The sequence below is a fragment of the Heterodontus francisci genome, chromosome 42 (assembly GCF_036365525.1).
Source record: "Heterodontus francisci isolate sHetFra1 chromosome 42, sHetFra1.hap1, whole genome shotgun sequence".
In the NCBI taxonomy this organism is placed as follows: domain Eukaryota; kingdom Metazoa; phylum Chordata; class Chondrichthyes; order Heterodontiformes; family Heterodontidae; genus Heterodontus; species Heterodontus francisci.
The window spans coordinates 17,970,023-17,988,960 of NC_090412.1; the positions used below are offsets into that span (position 1 = coordinate 17,970,023).

At 43.2% G+C, this 18,938-nt stretch overlaps 1 protein-coding gene across 1 annotated transcript in view; it reads left to right on the top strand.

Annotated features, from left to right (window-relative positions):
• Positions 1-15,615, top strand: part of vstm4a (V-set and transmembrane domain containing 4a) — a 58,950-nt gene extending 43,335 nt beyond the window's left edge. Inside the window, exons 8-9 of the mRNA XM_068020683.1 lie at positions 2,947-3,011; positions 13,907-15,615. Coding sequence (XP_067876784.1) covers positions 2,947-3,011; positions 13,907-14,053 — 212 coding nt within the window. The 3' untranslated portion in view covers positions 14,054-15,615. The remainder of the gene's footprint in view (positions 1-2,946; positions 3,012-13,906) is intronic.
• The last annotated feature ends 3,323 nt before the right edge of the window (positions 15,616-18,938 follow it).

An 18,938-nucleotide genomic window follows, 5' to 3' on the forward strand; every position in this document is an offset into this window, starting at 1 on the left:
CTTGTCAAAAAACTCAATAAGGTTTGTGAGGCACGACCTACCCTTCACAAAACCGTGCTGACTATCTCTAATGAACTTATTCTTTTCAAGATGATTATAAATCCTATCTCTTATAACCTTTTCCAACATTTTACCCACAACCGAAGTAAGGCTCACAGGTCTATAATTACCAGGGCTGTCTCTACTCCCCTTATTGAACAAGGGGACAACATTTGCTATCCTCCAGTCTTCCGGCACTATTCCTGTCGACAATGACGACATAAAAATCAAGGACAAAGGCTCTGCAATCTCCTCCCTGGCTTCCCAGAGAATCCTAGGATAAATCCCATCTGGCCCAGGGGACTTATCTATTTTCACACTTTCCAAAATTTCTAACACCTCCTCCCTGTGAACCTCAATCCCATCTAGCCTAGTCGTCTGTATCTCAGTATTCTCCTCGACAACATTTTCTTTCTCCACTGTAAATACTGACGAAAAATATTCATTTAACACTTCCCCTATCTCCTCTGATTCCACTCACAACTTCCCACTACTATCCTTGATTGGCCCTAATCTAACTCTAGTCATTCTTTTATTCCTGATATACCTATAGAAAGCCTTAGGGTTTTCTTTGATCCTATCCGCCAATGACTTCTCGTGTCCTCTCCTTGCTCTTCTTATCTCTCCCTTTTAGATCCTTCCTGGCTAGCTTGTAACTCTCAAGCGCCCTAACTGAGCCTTCACGTCTCATCCTAACATAAGCCTTCTTCTTCCTCTTGACAAGCTCTTCAACTTCTTTAGTAAACCACGGCTCCCTCGCTTGACAACTTCCTCCCTGCCTCACAGGTACATACTTATCAAGGACACGCGGTAGATGCTCCTTGAATAAGCTCCACATTTTGATTGTGCCCATCCCCTGCAGTTTCCTTCCCCATCCTACGCATCCTAAATCTTGCCTAATCGCATCATAATTTCCTTTCCCCCAGCTATAATTCTTGCCCTGCTGTATATGCCTGTCCCTGCCCATCGCTAAGGTAAACCTAACCGAATTGTGATCACTATCACCAAAGTGCTCACCAACTTCTAAATCTAACACCTGGCCGGGTTCATTACCCAGTACCAAATCCAATGTGGCATCGCCCCTGGTTGGCCTGTCTACATACTGTGTCAGAAAACCCTCCTGCACACACTGGACAAAAACAGACCCATCTAAAGTACTCGAACTATAGTATTTCCAGTCAATATTTGGAAAGTTAAAGTCCCCCATAACCACTACCCTGTTACTCTCGCTCCTGTCAAGAATCATCTTTGCTATCCTTTCCTCTACATCTCTGGAACTATTTGGAGGTCTATAGAAAACTCCCAACAGGGTGACCTCTCCTCTCCTGTTTCTAACCTCGGCCCAGACTACCTCATTAGACGAGTCCTCAAACGTCCTTTCTGCCGCTGTGATACTTTCCTTGATTAACAATGCCACACCCCCCCCCTCTTTTACCATCTTCTCTGTTCTTAGTGAAACATCTAAATCCCGGAACCCGCAACATCTATTCCTGTCCCTGCTCTACCCATGTCTCTGAAATGGCCACAACATCGAGATCCCAGGTACCAACCCATGCTGCAAGCTCACCCACCTTATTCCGGATGCTCCTGGCGTTGAAGTAGACACATTTTAAACCAAGCTCTTGCTTGCCAGTGCCCTCTTGTGTCCTTATAACCTTATCCCTGACCTCACTACTCTCAACATCCTGCACACTGGAACTACAATTTAGGTTCCCATCCCCCTGCTGAATTAGTTTAAACCCCCCCGAAGAGCACTAGCAAATCTCCCCCCCAGGATATTGGTACCCCTCTGGTTCAGGTGAAGACCATCCTGTTTGTAGAGGTCCCACCTACCCCTCGCCTCAGAGTCCCATTTCTCTCTTTTTAAAAATATTTTAAAATGTTTTATTTTCGGGCATTAGAGTACGTTGAGTGCTTTGAGACTTGACAATTGAGTTCCCTTTCATGCCTTCCTTCTCCATCTCAATCTCAACCAAACCATTTCAGATAGGACCTCAGCAGAGTGCAGGGGTAAGCCGGTCATAATTCTGGGCAGTATTTGAACCGAAGTTGCAGTGCTGGTGAAAACTCACCACATTACTCACACCCCAATAGATAACATGTTAGTGAAGGGAGAAGGCAATAATTTTCCACAAAATGTTTTTTTTTTAAAAATCCCAAAAGGAAAAAAAAAAATCAAATGTTGACTCAGGCACCCTGACTATCCCTAAAAGATGCCAACAGGTCAACATGGAATGTGGCTACAAGCTCCCAACAACTCCCCTGCTTCACGTCCCACAATGATTCAGCCTTGCAAGCCCCTTTCTTATATAAATAGGAGTTTTGATACCCCTTGATTTAGCTGAACCCTAGGCATATTGCCAATATCTTGCACCCCCCTCCTCAAAACAATGCTTTGTTTCCAGTGTGTCGGTCATTGTACTGCTGACTTGTACATGGTAGTGTCGCCTTCAGGTACCAAGTGACAAAAGTGCAGTGATTTCATCAAGTAGGTGCATGTAGTCTTTGTGAATAAAGAAAAGCTTTTTTCCTCCTTTTACATTTACCCATTTCATTTCCTTTCTGTAATTTGGTTCACTTCCTCCCCCTCATTATACTTCTGTGCCCTATAATTTACATCGGCAATATGTTCCACCCAGGCTAAGCAGCTCGGTACATAAGAGCCAGACTGCTGAAGCCAGCAGTGTGAGGCCCAGTTATTAAAAGGTATTCAAAACCAGTCAGGCAAAGAAAGCTACAAGCAGTTCTGTTCCTGGAATTGGAAAGGCACTTTGAGCACACTGAGCGATGTGTGTTCGTGTTTGAAAAAGAGATGATGCTCTTTATATCCATTATTGCTTAGTTGGAAAATCAAGATGTGCATTCTCTGACTAAATTAACATAATATGTCTCTTTTCTATGTTTCAGTCCCAACTAGAGAAGTGTCGAATAAAAAAAAGTTCTTGAGAAAACAGGATGCTAAGTCCATTCTGGTAAGCAAAATCATAGGGGAATTATATTTTACAAAGTGCTTTTTATCCATTTTCTTTGAAGGCTTCCATTTATTAGTTTTAAGAATACTGGAGATGGGGGGGGAAAAGGCGGTTTGATTGGGCGGGACAGTTGGAAGTAGGAGGTCATGTGATAAAATCTCCAGTCATGTGCCCAGCCAGAGTTGGCAACCCTATCAGGTGCTTGCATTTCATTCCACTCTCTTTTACTTGTATTTTATTTATTGTATGCAACCTTTACCAATATCTGCCCTTCCTGCAGTATTTTTATATATTTAGATTGTCAGAGCATTACAAGCAAGCAATGAGCATACACAGAATCCGGGCTGCTTTCGCTTCACGTACAATTTACTCATCATAGACTTGCTAATTTTATTGTGTCTTTATTGCTTTCTAAGATTCAATTATTTATTTAGTGCTCTTTGGCTTTATTAAATTATATTTACTATCAGACCATCATAAAAATGTATGAAAACCACACATCAACCCAACACACAGGGTGACCTATATTCCAGAATGCAGTGTTATTTTTCATATCCACCCATAATAAAATAAAGAATAAATAGATAATCTACAATGGAACACAATGCAATTTTATGATAATTCAATAAAACACCAAGAGAATGTGATTTCATAACTTGATGTGCTAAAATTTGCATGAGTTGGGTTTACTGAGACTATTTTAAGAGAGGCAGTAAATGCCCATAAAAAAGCTAGTGTGGTGGAATCAGAATAAAACAAAACGGTAATTAAATGAGAGTGCAGGATTTAACTCATACATTCAGGGTGGCTAGCAACAAAAGAATATTTTAACCCTGATCACATCACCAACACAAAAGGGCTGAAGTATTACAATTGCTGCTTCAGTGATATTGCGTTATTATCTTCATCCACTTATTGGCCTATTGTGTTTAATGAAAATCTTTTATTGCGTCTCTTAAGTTCTGTGAAGGTTCTTTTTAAATTAACTTGGGTTTGTAAATCGATTTATTTCCTCCCCCCACTCCCCCCCCCCCCCCAAATGTTTCAAAGTATTTGTTGAGTCGTGTCTGCTTGATGCATAATTGTTTCTGCAGATTGTGAAAGGGCGCGATTTATTCTGAAAATGATGGTAGCAATGCAGTCCCAAGAATGCACAGACACGTAGCACTTGGCAACTGCTGGCTTTGGCCCATAAGGGTTTCTACTAAGTAAGGAGTCACAGATTCATTTGCTATTTAAATGATTCCTACCTAGTAGTTTGCTGGCACAACATTGCTTTCCCCCTCAAATATAGATATTGTAGTTATAATTAACCCTACACCAACAAGCTTGAGATTTTGCACTGTATCTGTGCTGACTGTTGTAAATATGTGTATAGAATGCAAGCCATTGGAAAGCTGATCCTTCCACAGTATTCCGATATAGTAAAGGGGAATCAGATTCCAATCAAAATATTAAGAACACAGGAAATAGGAGCTGGAGTAGGCCATGTGGCCCCTCAAACCTGCTGTACCTTTCAACAAGATCATGGCTGATCTGATTGTGGTCTTAATTCCACTTTCCTGCCTGTCTCCCCCCCCCGCCCCCCCCCCGCCCCCCATATCCCTTGTAGATCAAAAATCTGTCTAACTCAGCCTTGAATATATTTAATGACCCCGCCTCCACTGCTCCTGGGGAAGAGAATTCCAAAGATTAACGACCCTTTGAGAGAAGAAATTCCTCCTCATCTCAGTCTTAAATGGGAGACCTCTTATTTTGAAACTGTGCCGCCTAGTTTGAGATTCCCACAAGAGGGAAGCATCCTCTCAGCATCTACCTGGTCAAGCCCCCTCATGATCTTATATATTCCATTAAGATCACCTCTCATTCTTCTAAATTCCAATGAGTATAGGCCCAACCTGCTCAACCTTTCCTCGTAAGACAACCCCTTTATCCCAGGAATCAGCCTAGTGAACCTTCTCTGAACTGCTTCCAATGCAAGTATATCCCTCTTTAAGGAGGCAAAGATTATACACAGTACTCTAGGTGTGGTCTCACCAATGTCATGTACAGTTGTGGCTAGACTTCCCTATTTTTATACTCCATCCCCCTTGCAATAAATGCCAACATTCCATTTGCCTTCCTAATTACTTGCTGTACCTGCTTGCTAACTTTTCGAACATGGCCATTATGGGATTTACCTAGGATTGTTAGCCCATTGTACCTGTGTTTTTTGTGTTAGCAGTTATGGTACTGCACCAGCAATCGAGAGGTCATGAGTTAAATCTTATCCTATTCTGCAAACAGGAATTGATGCTAGATCAACTATTAATTTTGAATCTGAGATTGATAGATTTTTATTAACCAAAGGCATTAAGGAATATGGGGCAAAGGCAGGTATATGGAGTTAGATTACAGATCAGACATGAATTCATTGAATGGCTCGAAGAACTGAATAGACACCTCCTGTTCCTATGTTCTTATCATGACAAGTTGAAAAATTGAATTTGACCTATCAGGTACTATGTGGCCTGGCATCAGAAAATAACCATGGAATCTGCTAGATTGTCATAAAAACCCAACTGGTTCGCAAATGCAATGGTTTTCAAACTGGACTCCACAGACCCCTGGAGGTCTGCAGAGACCTTCTAGGGTGTCCACTACACAGGGCTGGCCTTACAGGTGGGCAATATTGGTGACTGCCCAGGGCACGTGGTCAAGAGTGAGTGGTCGCCTGAGCAGTGCTCTACTGCACCCATTCTCCTGCTCCCTCCCTGCACCTATAGTCTACTGCTCTCTCTATGTTCCTGCTTTCTCCATACTCTGCTCTCCCATGCTCTGCTCCCCCTTGTGCTCTCTTTGGCTCCTGCTTTCTCCATACTCTGCTCTCCCATGCTCTGCACTCACAATGTGCCTGCTCTCACTCTGCTCCCCCTTGTGCTCTCTTTGGGCTCCTGCTTTCTCCATGCTATGCTCCCTCAGTACTCCTGCTTTCCAACTCCTCCCAGATTCTTTCTCCGGGTCTGCTCTCTCCGGGTTCCTGCTCTCTCTCTGCTCCTGCCAAGGATAGACAGATACTGCAGTGAGAAACATGCCGACCCATCTCACTGAAATCTGTAGGTAAATACCTGTTTTCTTGAAAGCAATATTAAAACTGTCTTTACATGCAGCACTTACACACTACGAGTATTTGTATAATTTAGGTGTGATTACTATTCCATTAGAAAAAGGGTCCTTCAACCAAAAAAGTTTGAGAACCACTACTCAAATGGCCTTCAGGGGAGGGAGTCTACTGCCCCTACATGTTGTGTTTACTGCCCTCAGGGAATCTAGAGATGGGCAACAAATGCCGAAAATAAAAGATGGAAGAACAGATAAATCTCAAGGGCACCGAGCAGAGAGTGGTTCCGCATATAACTTACTGAAACAGCTGGATTTAGTTTGTATTTTCTTAGGTTTATGCTAGGTCTCTATAACCAAACCTTTAGTAGGAATGGAGTGAGAGTCATGGCCTGGTACAATCAAGTAAAAGAGTGTTTAATTTAAAAAATACAAACACATTTTACAATGATGTAAAATTAAATTTCTAAAATTAAAAATCAGTCAGACTGCCAGAGAGAGTTTGTGGCCAATCAAGGAATTGTCTGATATCGTTTTCAGTCACTTTAAGTAGGAAAGGAATGAAAAGCAACCAGATCATATTTTCCTAGCACAGCTTTTCAATTACTGTCGTTAACTTACAAAACATAGATGGAATTTATTATTTTTTAAAAATCAGTTAAATACTTCAATGTAGAGTCCTACTCACCAAAACATGCAGCTTTACCCAAATCATTTCTGAAGTTCCTTTTCCCTTCTGTTCTGATGTGCTGTTGAGATTGTCCTGCTATAGAATGTTGAGATGGTTAAATCAAATAGCCACTCTTTTCTTTTAGCAATTTAAATACAGGGTCAAGGATCAGAACATCAACAACAACGATGTACATTTATATACAACTTTTTAAGGCAGTAAAACATCCCAAGGCACTTCACAGGATGGTTATCAAACAAAATTTGACATCCAGCCGCAAAAGGAGATATTAGGACAGATGCTCAAATGCGCTAGAGGCCCGAATTGGAGGAGTGCAGAGGTCTCGGAGAGTTGTAGAGCTGGAAGAGGTTACAGAGGTAGGGAGGGGTGAAACCATGGAGGGATTTGGAAACAAGAATGAGAATTTTAAAACTGAGTGTTGCCAAACACCACCAAAGTTGAAAATAAGAACATAGATGCTAAGACGGTTAAGTGGTTCCAAGCTTGAGTTTTTAAAAAGCCAGTAGGTTGTAGGGGGGGAGAAAAGGGAATGCAGAGAGGCCGGAAGGCCCATGATTTTGAAGTTCTGAAAAGGAATAGGTTGGAATTGTAGATGATGAGAGTCTTGATTTCAACATGGGAGCTGATTGTGTTGCACAACAATGTAATATTCTCAAACATTTACTAAGACCTATGTGTTGAAAACTGCACCTGCCAAGAATGAGGGATATTAATTTTAAACTCTTACTGGACTGAAAACATGGCTGCACCTGCATTCTTACAGGACAGTGCCTGGAAACATTTGCATTCTAAGTGACAGTTGCCTGGGGAAGACAATGGAACTGCTCCCTGATTCAATTAACCCAAATGGATTTTGATCACCAGACATTGTGCGGAAATCAGCATTCCAGCCCCCTACTGAAGGTGTCTACTAAGATTGAAAGAATCCACAAAATCTTGCCGGGCAGGTTGTCTCAAAAATAGCTAGTCACATGACTGGCCCGCTGGCCCAAGTTTGGTTTCAATTGTTTTCACAGAACAGGTTGTGATCAGACTGCAACTGAACTTGAAGGAAGACAGCATCTCCCTGTCTTGCTCACTCACTCTCACAAAAGGAGGAAACTGCAACTGGATTTCAAGAAGACAGAAAACCATCGAAACAAGTTTGAAAGAGTGTACTGGGCCCCAAAGAGAGGACAAGATTGAACTGCAATCCAAGACTTTATATCAAACTCAAAAGACAGTAAATGAAATCCAGCTATTGCTTCAAACTTTTCGGCTTGATTCTTTCTGCTTTTTCTGTCTCTATCTGCATGTGTGTTTACTGCGTATGCATGCCAGTGTGGTTGGGTTGCATATTTTTAGTAGTTTTAACTGAATTAGAGTTTTAAGATTAATAGATTTAAACAAGAAAGGTGCAAGTTCAAGAAAACCTGTCTGGTTGATTTCTTTGCCATTGTAATTGGAGAGCAGTGAACAAGGATGCACTGAGGGGAAGCTAAAAACACAGTGTTTTAAAAATTAAACCCTGTTACGGCCAAACCAGGAAAAGGCTGAGAGGGACCCCTAGACTCCTTTCTCACCTGGTTGTGACACCTATTGGATTCTTTCAGTAGATAGATACTGGTAATGTATGACCACTGAGGAACACAGGCTCCTAGTATTCATCAGGATTCCTATATCATGCCACTTTAATAGTAATGCTATGATTTATAATCTTCAACACTTTTGTAGAACCTCATTTTCATAAATATGACTAAACTGCAAAGTATTTGTAACAAATGACATTTTGAGCAACAAAATGTTTCGTGAAGCAGCTCAGATCCACTTAAAATGCAAAGTCCGAACCTGTTGTAATTCCTCTCCTCATCATCCATCCATCAGCCACCTGAGGCAGCATCTGCTAAATAAGCGCAACTAGGAAAACTGAGCAGTTCAGTCGTTGGTATGATTCCTTTATGATAAAGTTCATCAGATGGCCAAGGGTACAAAAGGGAGATGATCAACTTTCAGTTCAATTTTGTTTTCATTCTCTGAGTCAAACTGTAAGCTCAAGCCTGAAGGCTGATCTCGACTGGTGAATTTGACCATTCCCGTCACTAACATGAAACACAAACCCCAACTTGTAAAAAAAAAGTTATTACAAAGTCAAGAATCTCAGTATGTTGAAGAGCAGAACACAACTCAAGTTGAAATTATTCTATGAACTCTTAACTCCTACCAAATTTCTCTCTGTTATTATAATATAGGTTACTAACCTGCTTAAAGTCAATGGGCTAATGCGTGTGTTAAAATAGCAGAACAGAAGTTAGTTCAGGTGCATTAAACCAACAATTTACCAAGTTCACATTACTGGAGAGATTTTCACCTCCCAGCTGCACTGCCTATTTGTCACATTATCAAAAGCCTTCTGAAGTCCGCATACACAACAACTGGATTATCTTATTCAACCCTCTATTCTTTCATCAGAGAACTCAATCAAGGCTATCAGACACAACTTGCCTTTAACAAATCTGTGTTGGCTGTCATTTATAAACCCATGTACTGCCAAGTGACCATTAATTTTGTCCTGCATTATAGTCTCAAGCATTTTCCCCACTACCAACATAGGGCTCACCTCCCTCCCTCCCGCATTTATTTTTCAGTAAAGGTGTAACATTTACAACCGTCTGGTCCTCTGACACCATTTCCATATCAAAGGAGGACTGGAAGGTTGTGGCCAGATTTTCAGCATCTTCTTTTGTGAGGACAGACGCAAAGTATTCATTTAGTACCTCAGCCATGCCGTCTCACTCAAAATGATCTTTTGGTCTCCAAACAGTCCCACTCTTCCTTTGATTACTGTTTTACTCTTTATACGTTTAGAAAAAAAACTTTAATGCATCCTTCTATTTTACCCATTTCTCTTTTCTCATACATGTTCTTAGCCTCTCTTATTTACTTTTTCAGTTCTGTACACCTTCTGCATTCTGCTAGACCCTCTATTGTATTATGAAACTGGCATTTATCATAAACCTTCTTTGTTGGTTTTATTTTAGTCTCAGTTTCTTTAATCATCCAGGGAGCTCTAGCTTTCCGTCTTCCTTTCCTCCTCATAGGAATGTGTTTAGCCTGTACCCAAACTATCTCCTCCTTCAAGGAGATGCTTTGCCGCTATGCAGAAAGCCATAGACAAATGGCCGCATCAGAATTAGATAAGCCTTCTCTGTTGTAATGAACTGGAATCTTCAGCCATTTGCTGCTCAGTGATGTCACAATCTTGTCTTTTGAACTGCTAGCTCTGCAATGGGGTGGAGCTGCTAACAAAGCATGTCAGTATTCCAAGAAGCAAGCCTGATAGATCCTATATATTGTAATGACTGTAATCACCTCTGGGTCTTTGCAACATGTTATTAGGATTGTCTGAGCTGAGCTAAAGACATTACTGTTGTGGTGAGAAAAGTGAGTGGAAAAAAAAAACTGCATCTTAAAAGCCTCAGCAGCCCCCAGCAGCTCGGAGAGATTATTGAAGTGACTCCTTTTCAAATCGTTGGTGGGCATCATACTGGACCATTTGAAGCCTTGTGGTAATTTAGTCTGTTCGAGGGAAAGCAGCTTGTTTTGATAGCTCACCTCAGCTCTCTAAATTGGCCTACTATAACCCCACTTATACAGGGGGTGATACTTGAGACGGCACATCTATCAGGAAAGACTGAGCAGGCTGAGAGGTGACTTGATAGAGATCTTTACAATTATGAGGGGATTCAATAGAGTAGATGTGGGGGGAGTCCAAAACTAGCAGCTATAAATATAAGATAGTCACTAATAAATCCAATAAGGAATTCAGGAGAAACATCTTTACTCAGAGCGTGGTGAGAATGTAGAACCTGCTGCCACATGGAGTACTTATGGTGAATAACAGTTGCATTTAAGGGGAAGCTAGATGGGTAGATGAGGGAGAAAGGAATAGAAGGATATGTTGGTACTGTTAGATGATGTAAGATTGGAGAAGGCTTGTGTGAAGCATAGACACCAGCATAGACCTGTTGGGCTGAATGGTCTGTTTCTGTGTTGTAAATACTCTAGTACTATGTAATGTTTAGGGTTGATCATTAAAAGAGCTTTGGCTAGAGACAGGTGTCAGGTTTCTAGACACTCCACTAGCCTGGATAGGAGTGGTTCAGGCTCCCCCATTTTGTGTGTTTAGCCAAGCACATTTATGATATTCTTTTGATTTCCTGTATGCCAATGGAACTATTCCTTAAGAGAAAGAACCCCCACTAACAATGGACATCACGTCCCTTCTCCTTATATGGCCACTGGCAGCATGGGCCTGGAAAACAACTGTCATCTCTACTTCACTATTAACATGTTCAGGTTCAGCCACGTGCTCCTCCTTATCGGTGGGGGGGAGGGGAGGGTCTCCTTTCACTTTCTTCCCTTCTCCACACACAGACATCACTGGTTGTCAGCAGTGGCAAATTCTCCCCTCACTTGCCCAGAGACACCAAGACTAACAATACTGCCCTTCCTGCTGCCCCGCCTCAGATCTCCTATCTCACACAGGTCTTCCTGTTTTTAGTATGATTCAATTCCACGTTAGCCAGGGCGCATCATTTTAACGAGGGCACTAAGAACCGTCAGTGTTTTCCTTGTGTCTCGTAATCGAGTGCACAGATTGAAGGTTTCATTTTAATTTTTAGTTTTGCTTTGACTGCACTATTCTCCCCTTCTTCTGTAGGCATTGACTCCTTTATAGTTCTATGAGAGTGGGCACCTTGACAATTAGTGCCTGTGGGCTATTTGACTATGGGGGCATCACAACCTCGCCTGATGTCCACACATAAGGACAGATTTTTAGTTTGTGCAAAAGAATTAAACAGACACTAATGAATCAACAGCCCGAATTTTATGTCCATTAGCTTCAAGTCAAAATCTAGCCTGTGCACTTCAGGAAAGAATCATTGGGTAGAGACAGAGAGTAGGAACCCTGGCTGATAATTCCCTTCTGTATCCCAGGAGTACTGAAGCCAAATTGTGGTGCCTCGACCAGAGCTCTGGCTGAGATTAACAAACTCAGCTCAGGCCAGAGGTCAAAGCCAGGAGCTTCCTGGTGCGTATGGCTGAGAGAGAGATGTGTGTTTTTTAGCTCAGTCACTGAGCTAAAATCATGCTGTACCATTGAAAAAGGGGCACTTGGCATATTTCAGTTGTCTGCGAATCTGGAGCATTCCCTGGCTAACCAATAGGAAATCCACTTCAAAACACTGGACCATAAGAGTGCTGATTTTTCATTAATACTAATATGCTGCAATCGCTACAAGCATCGAATCTTACAGCACAGAAAGAGTCCATTCAGCCCATCATGCCTGTGTTGCCTCTGAAGGAGCTATCCAACTAACCCCACTCCCCTGCTCTTTTCCCCATAGCCCTGCAACGTTTCCCCTTTCAAATATTTATCCAATTCCCCTTTGGAACTTGCTGTTGAATCTGCTTCCACCATCCTTTCAGGCAGTGTGTTCCAGATCGTAACCACTCACTACATTTTTTTAAAAAACTCTCATCATCTTCTGGTTCTTTAGCCAATGACCTTAAATCAGTGTCCTCTGGTTACTGACCCTCCTGCCAGTAGAAACGTTTTTTTCCCTATTAAAATTCTTCATGATTTTGAACACTTCATTAAATCTCCCTTTAACCTTTCCTGCTCTGAGGAGAACAACCCCAGCTTCCATATTATGTCCAAAAAACTGAAGTTCCTCCTCCCTATGCCATTCTGGTTAATCTCCTCTGCACCCTCTCCAAGGCCTTAACATCCTTCCTAAAGTGTGGTACTCAGAATTGAACACAGTACTCGACAGGTTTGCGTCTGCCTGCAATGAATTTGGCCTAACCATCAGCCTCAAGAAAACGAACATCATGGGGCAGGATGTCAGAAATGCTCCATCCATCAATATTGGCGACCACGCTCTGGAAGTGGTTCAAGAGTTCACCTACCTAGGCTCAACTATCACCAGTAACCTGTCTCTAGATGCAGAAATCAACAAGCGCATGGGTAAGGCTTCCACTGCTATGTTCAGACTGGCCAAGAGAGTGTGGGAAAATGGCGCACTGACACGGAACACAAAAGTCCGAGTGTATCAGGCCTGTGTCCTCAGTACCTTGCTCTACGGCAGCGAGGCCTGGACAACGTATGCCAGCCAAGAGCGACGTCTCAATTCATTCCATCTTCGCTGCCTTCGGAGAATACTTGGCATCAGGTGGCAGGACTATATCTCCAACACAGAAGTCCTTGAAGCGGCCAACATCCCCAGCTTATACACACTACTGAGTCAGCGGCGCTTGAGATGGCTTGGCCATGTGAGCCGCATGGAAGATGGCAGGATCCCCAAAGACACATTGTACAGCGAGCTCGCCACTGGTATCAGACCCACCGGCCGTCCATGTCTCCGTTATAAAGACGTCTGCAAACGCGACATGAAATCGTGTGACATTGATCACAAGTCGTGGGAGTCAGTTGCCAGCATTCGCCAGAGCTGGCGGGCAGCCATAAAGACAGGGCTAAATTGTGGCGAGTCGAAGAGACTTAGTAGTTGGCAGGAAAAAAGACAGAGGCGCAAGGGGAGAGCCAACTGTGCAACAGCCCCAACAAACAAATTTCTCTGCAGCACCTGTGGAAGAGCCTGTTACTCCAGAATTGGCCTTTATAGCCACTCCAGGCGCTGCTTCACAAACCACTGACCACCTCCAGGCGCGTATCCATTGTCTCTCGAGATAAGGAGGCCCAAAAGAAAGAAACAAAAGAAACTCCAGCTGAGGCCTAACTATGGACTCATAAATGTTTAGCATAACTTCCTTACTTTAATATTCTGTGCCTCTGCTAATAAACCCAAGGATCCTTTATGTTTTATTCACAGCTTATCAACTTGTTTTGCCTCCTTCAAAGTATGTAGGCAATTCTCTTTTGAAAGTTACTACCGAATTTGCTTCGACTACTCTTTCAGGCATTGCATTCCAGATCATCATAACTCACTGGAAAGTTCCCATCTCTGCCCTAGTTCTTTAATCAATTATCTTAAATCCGTGCTTTTGTTTTTTTTTTGAAGTTTTGCTTTCGGATTTCATGATGTTGTTTCTCTCTTCCCCTCAGCCTCGAATTGTAGAAGACAGTCTGACGTACGCAGAGCTGGAACTGGTGCCAACACAGCCGAATGGGCCGAGCAACCCAACCACTCAGAGCTCCCAGTGTCCCAACACGGTCTATGCCAAAATCCTTTTCTCTGAAAACCAAGGTTAATGAGCTGCAGCTGGAAGAGCTTCAGGAAATGCACATTTAACACTGACAGAACAATAAAGCATATGATGTAGTCTGCATATTTGTGTGACTTCAGCGAGACTGAGGCCTTGTTACGCTTTTCTCCAGGCCTGCTGAAACATTTGTGCACCAAATGGAAACTGTATGGCACAGGCAGCCTGAGACTGTGGTTGTAAAGTGGGTTGGACTACCTTATCCAGACTGTCAAACAACATCAGTTCAAACCCCATACTACACAAACAGTGAGACTCACCTTGTCCACATTGGGCCATTTTCTCAGTCCAGAGTAGGTGAGGAAAACCCTGCTTTTGGGCCTACTCCAGCGAATTGCATCTTCTATTGTTTAGCTGCACTAAGATCGATATGGGGCAAGAAGCCTGGAGCCTAGGACACCTCATTGTCCTGGGTCACTTAAAAGCCCTAAGAGAGACAAATAAGTATGCATTTGTAAGAGAGACTGTAAAATAATTTAATGGGTGGATACTTACAATAAGGTTTGAATTAATGGTCTTTTGTTAGGAAAAATGATTATTGGCAGAAGTGAGCATGTCTATGTGTGTGAACAAGTGTGATTGCGAGCGGGTGAAGGAGTGAGTGAATGTGAATGCATGAATAAGTGTGAATGTGCGTGTATATAAAGATATATTTGTTGAATTTTGTTTTATTTTATTCGTTTGTGGGATGTGGGCGTCACTGGCTAGGCCAGCATTTGTTACCCATCTCCCTAATTGCCCTTGAACTGAGTGGCTTGCTAGGCCATTTCGGAGGGCATTTAAGAGTCAACCACATTACTGTGGGTCTGGAGTCACATGTAGACCAGACCAGGTAAGGACGTCAGATTTCCCTTTTCTGAAGATAACACTTCTGTGACTTTTTGCTATGTTAGACACACTATATACATGCAAGTTGCTGTTGCTGTATGTGTGTCTGGAGGCAAGTTGAGCAACTAAATGTGAGTGTGAGAACCATTGTTATCAGTCTAACCTGGGACCACAATCCACACTGTATAGGGGCCCTGTATGCGTGTAAGTGTGTAGTGCTTACAACCAATACAACCATGCAGGGGCTGACACTGGTTCGAGGCCCACCTGCTCCCTGCCTCAGTTGTATCAAGTGGATCTCAGCTGAGAAACCCACAGGATGGAGTGAATTGTGGGCAGTCTTTGGCGCCTCTTAGTGGCCATAGTGCCTGCCCTCTTGGCTGCAGGAATCAGCCTGGGCAGACAAAGGAAATACATATGTCAAATTGATTAAAGTATCCCATAAAAAGTAACATTTTCAATAAAGTCACTTAACAGAGAAGCTCCCAGTGCAAGCTCTGAAATTGCTCATGTTCCAACTCAGACTCTACTCGTCTAATAATATAGGCAGATTTATCTTTAGTATAAAGGATTTAAATACTTAGCGAATTACTTGAATTGTGTGCATGCAAGATGAACCTGTGCAAAGTTTCATAATATGCCAGCTATGAGTTTGTTTATGGAAAATAAAATTAGAAGTGGATTTTCAATATAACGGCAGGATACGCAATAATGCTGGGTAATAAACAGACGACTTTGTGCTTTTACAATTATACACAGCCTGCAGAATTTGAGAACAATCGTTAATATATATGTTTAAGACAGAGAGAGAGCACAAAACATTGTGTAGAAAAATTAGCTGCAAAAGCAGTGCCTGTAATCTTGCTTCCAAATGCAGGCCAGGAATTTCCTGCTTGGCTTCTGCTCAGGTATCAAACACAATCTGGGTGAAGTCGGCTGAAATAGCAGAAATGCCCATAACCAGTTGCACTCGAATTTCTGTAATCTTTAACGCTGGTTCAAAAGACAGTTTGCCTGAAGCAACCCCTGTCCATAAAACTGGCACACAAGCACCCCGGCATCACCCCCTCCCCCACTCCCTGGGTTGAAAAGGTCAGGCTGGTGGGTTTCCACGTGCCCATTCAGGAGGGGTCATCAAATTGGGCTCACGTTCTTCGGCGTACAAGCACCAGTGGACACCTGGGATCATGTCTCGTCTGCCCTCATCTTGCTGTGTGAGCAGATTAACCAAAGTGATAGGATAGCCCTCTCATCCCATGTGGAGAGATCGAGTCGCGTGGGCTTATATTCCTTGGAGTTAAGGAGAATGAGCGTTAATCTCACTGAGATGTATAAAATTCTTAGAGGGCTTGACAGCTTAGATGCTGAGGCATTCTTTCCCTTGGCTGAAGAATCTTAAACTAGAAGTCATAAACTCAGGGTAAGTAGTCGGCCATTTAGGCTTGAGATGAGAAGAAATTTCTTCACTCAGAGGGTAGTGAATCTTTGGAATTCTCTACCCCAGAAGGCTGTGGATGCTCAGTCCTCGAGTATATTCCAAACAGAGGTCGATAGATTTTTGGGTATGAAGAGAATCAAGGGATATGCTGATAGTGAGGGAAGATGGAAGATAAGTCATGATTGTATTGAATGACAGAGCAGGCTGAAGGGGCCGAATAGCCTACTCCTGGTCCTATTTCTTTTGCTGAGTACATGTACAACAAAGTAGTTCCCAAACTCTTCTGAGCAGGATATGCTGTGCAAGCACTGACACATTTCTGAGGGGTCCCTCTCCCACGAGGGTGTAATTTTAACCTAACTTGTCAGTGGGAAACCCATTGGAGCAGGTGGAATGTCAGTTTTACACCTTGACAAATATCGATTTCAATAGTGAGTACAAATCGAGCGGGATGTAAAATTGTCTTTGCACACGATCCACTCAATCTCCCAATATGGTGGTGGTGGTGGTGGGGGTAGGTTAAAATTCCCCCCAATAAGTCACTCCCCGGAGGGAGGCAGCAGTCTTGCTGAAGGGAATGGTTTTACCTGTCTATGTAGCGAGAGAATTGATTTGTTTCTAAGGATGTGAGGGTCCGTGACAGGGTGCAGAGGAGATTTACCAGAATGGTTCCAGGGATGGAGGATTTTAGCTACAAGGTTAGATTGGAGAAGCTGGGGTTGTTCTCCCTGGAGCAAAGGAGATTGAGAGGAGATTTGATAGAAGTATACAAGATGATGACAAGCTTAGATAAGTTAGACAAAGAACAGCTGTTCCCATTAACTAATGGTATAAAGGACTAGGGGACACAGATTAAACATTTTGGGCAAGAGATGCAGGGGGAATATGAGGAAGAGCTTTTTGTTTTCAAAGACACGAGTAATAATGACGTGGAACTCACTGCCCACTTGGGTGGTGGAAGCAGAGACTATTGATAATTTCAAAAGGAAATTGGATGGGTACTTCAAGGAAATAAACTTGCAGGGCTATGGGGATCGAGCGGGGGAGTGAGACTGACGTGGGAGAGCCAGCATGGACCTGATGGGCTGAATAGCCTCCTTCTATACCATAAATGACTCTAAGTCAACAGAGGAAGAAGTGCAAAATTCTCAAGATGTGTCTGACTCAGGAAAGATCGGATCCAAATACCTTACAGACCTGTGGGATCACCGGCTTCCGATTTTCCATCCAGCATTTTAGACCAAGTTGAACCACCGATCGACCAAACAAAATGCTGCGGCTGGCGATAGTCAGAGACGGTAGATAATCCCTTGTGATACTAGCTCCTTTCTTTCACCTGCGTTTAAACCCAGTATTTTACCACGAATGTTGTGCTTTTCACAGGGAAGAACAAGTTTGGGAAATGCTTTGGTGTTGGCATCATAAATACTCCCAGGACAGGGAGACTACAGCCAGATGCATAGCAAAGCTTCCTCTACCTAAGCAGTAACCTTTTTTTAAACTTTAAACGGCTTTGTGCCGTGCCAATACTTCTGGCTCACAACTCATGGGCCTCATGTTTCCGTGTAAACTTGCCAGATTCACTAAGGTCACTCCCAACCCAGGAAGAGACAGTGAAAGACATGTTTTCCCTGCCGGTTGAATTTAGTCGATTTACTTTGAGGTCGGTACTGGCTGTGAGATCCACACATCAGGAGCCCGGGGCAGTAGAAGGTCATAAAACCAATGCAAAAAGGAACAACGTTGCCTCGGCCACATTACGACAGTGGTTACACTTCAAACATAATTCATTGGTTGTAAAGTGCTACGGGAATGGAATGTCCTGAGATCATGGAAGGAGCTATATATATATATAAAGTCAAGTCTTTTCTTTCCAATTGCATCAACAACTTGTATTTATATAGTGGGATGATTTTAAAGCATCTCTGCCACCGCGATTGGTGGTGGTGGTGGGCATTGAAGATTGCAATGGACGAGGTCCGCCACCAACCCCGACAGGCCCCATACCGATCTCGGTGGCAAGGTGTTGTGGCAGCTGCCCCACCACTCAGCGACGGGACCCGCATTAAAATATGCTAATGCCTACTTAATATGCAGGCTGCAATGATTCAGCCACCACTTTGCAATCTTTATACTGCGGTCAGCAATGTCACGCCTTCTCCGTTCGGGGAAACGAGGTGTGACACCTGTGGGGAGGGGGGAGGAGGTGATTTTCTCTGTGCGGGAGGGGGAGAGTGGGGTTTACAATGCTGTGGATTGGTCGGCAGGGGGGGAGGTAGTGATGAGAAGGGGTAAAGGACAAAAGGTTGTGGTTGGGGAGGGGGCTGGAGAAAGGTCAAAATTGTCAAGGTCGGTATTCCGGGAGGGAAAAGGGCAGGAATGTTGTGATATGTCATTGGAGCGGGGGGGCAGGGGTGGAGAGTGGAAAGGTTATTTTATTAATTTTTACAAAACGTTACAGTAACTGGCTCTTTAAATTTCAAATGCTCATCGAGGGCTGTAAGCCCTTTAGAAAAGGCACCAGCACCAGCGCATTGGCGCCGGACGCCGTTGTCGGCAATGGCTCGCCTGCCCCCTCCAAGTGATTGGAGTGGGGGGCAGCTGCCCC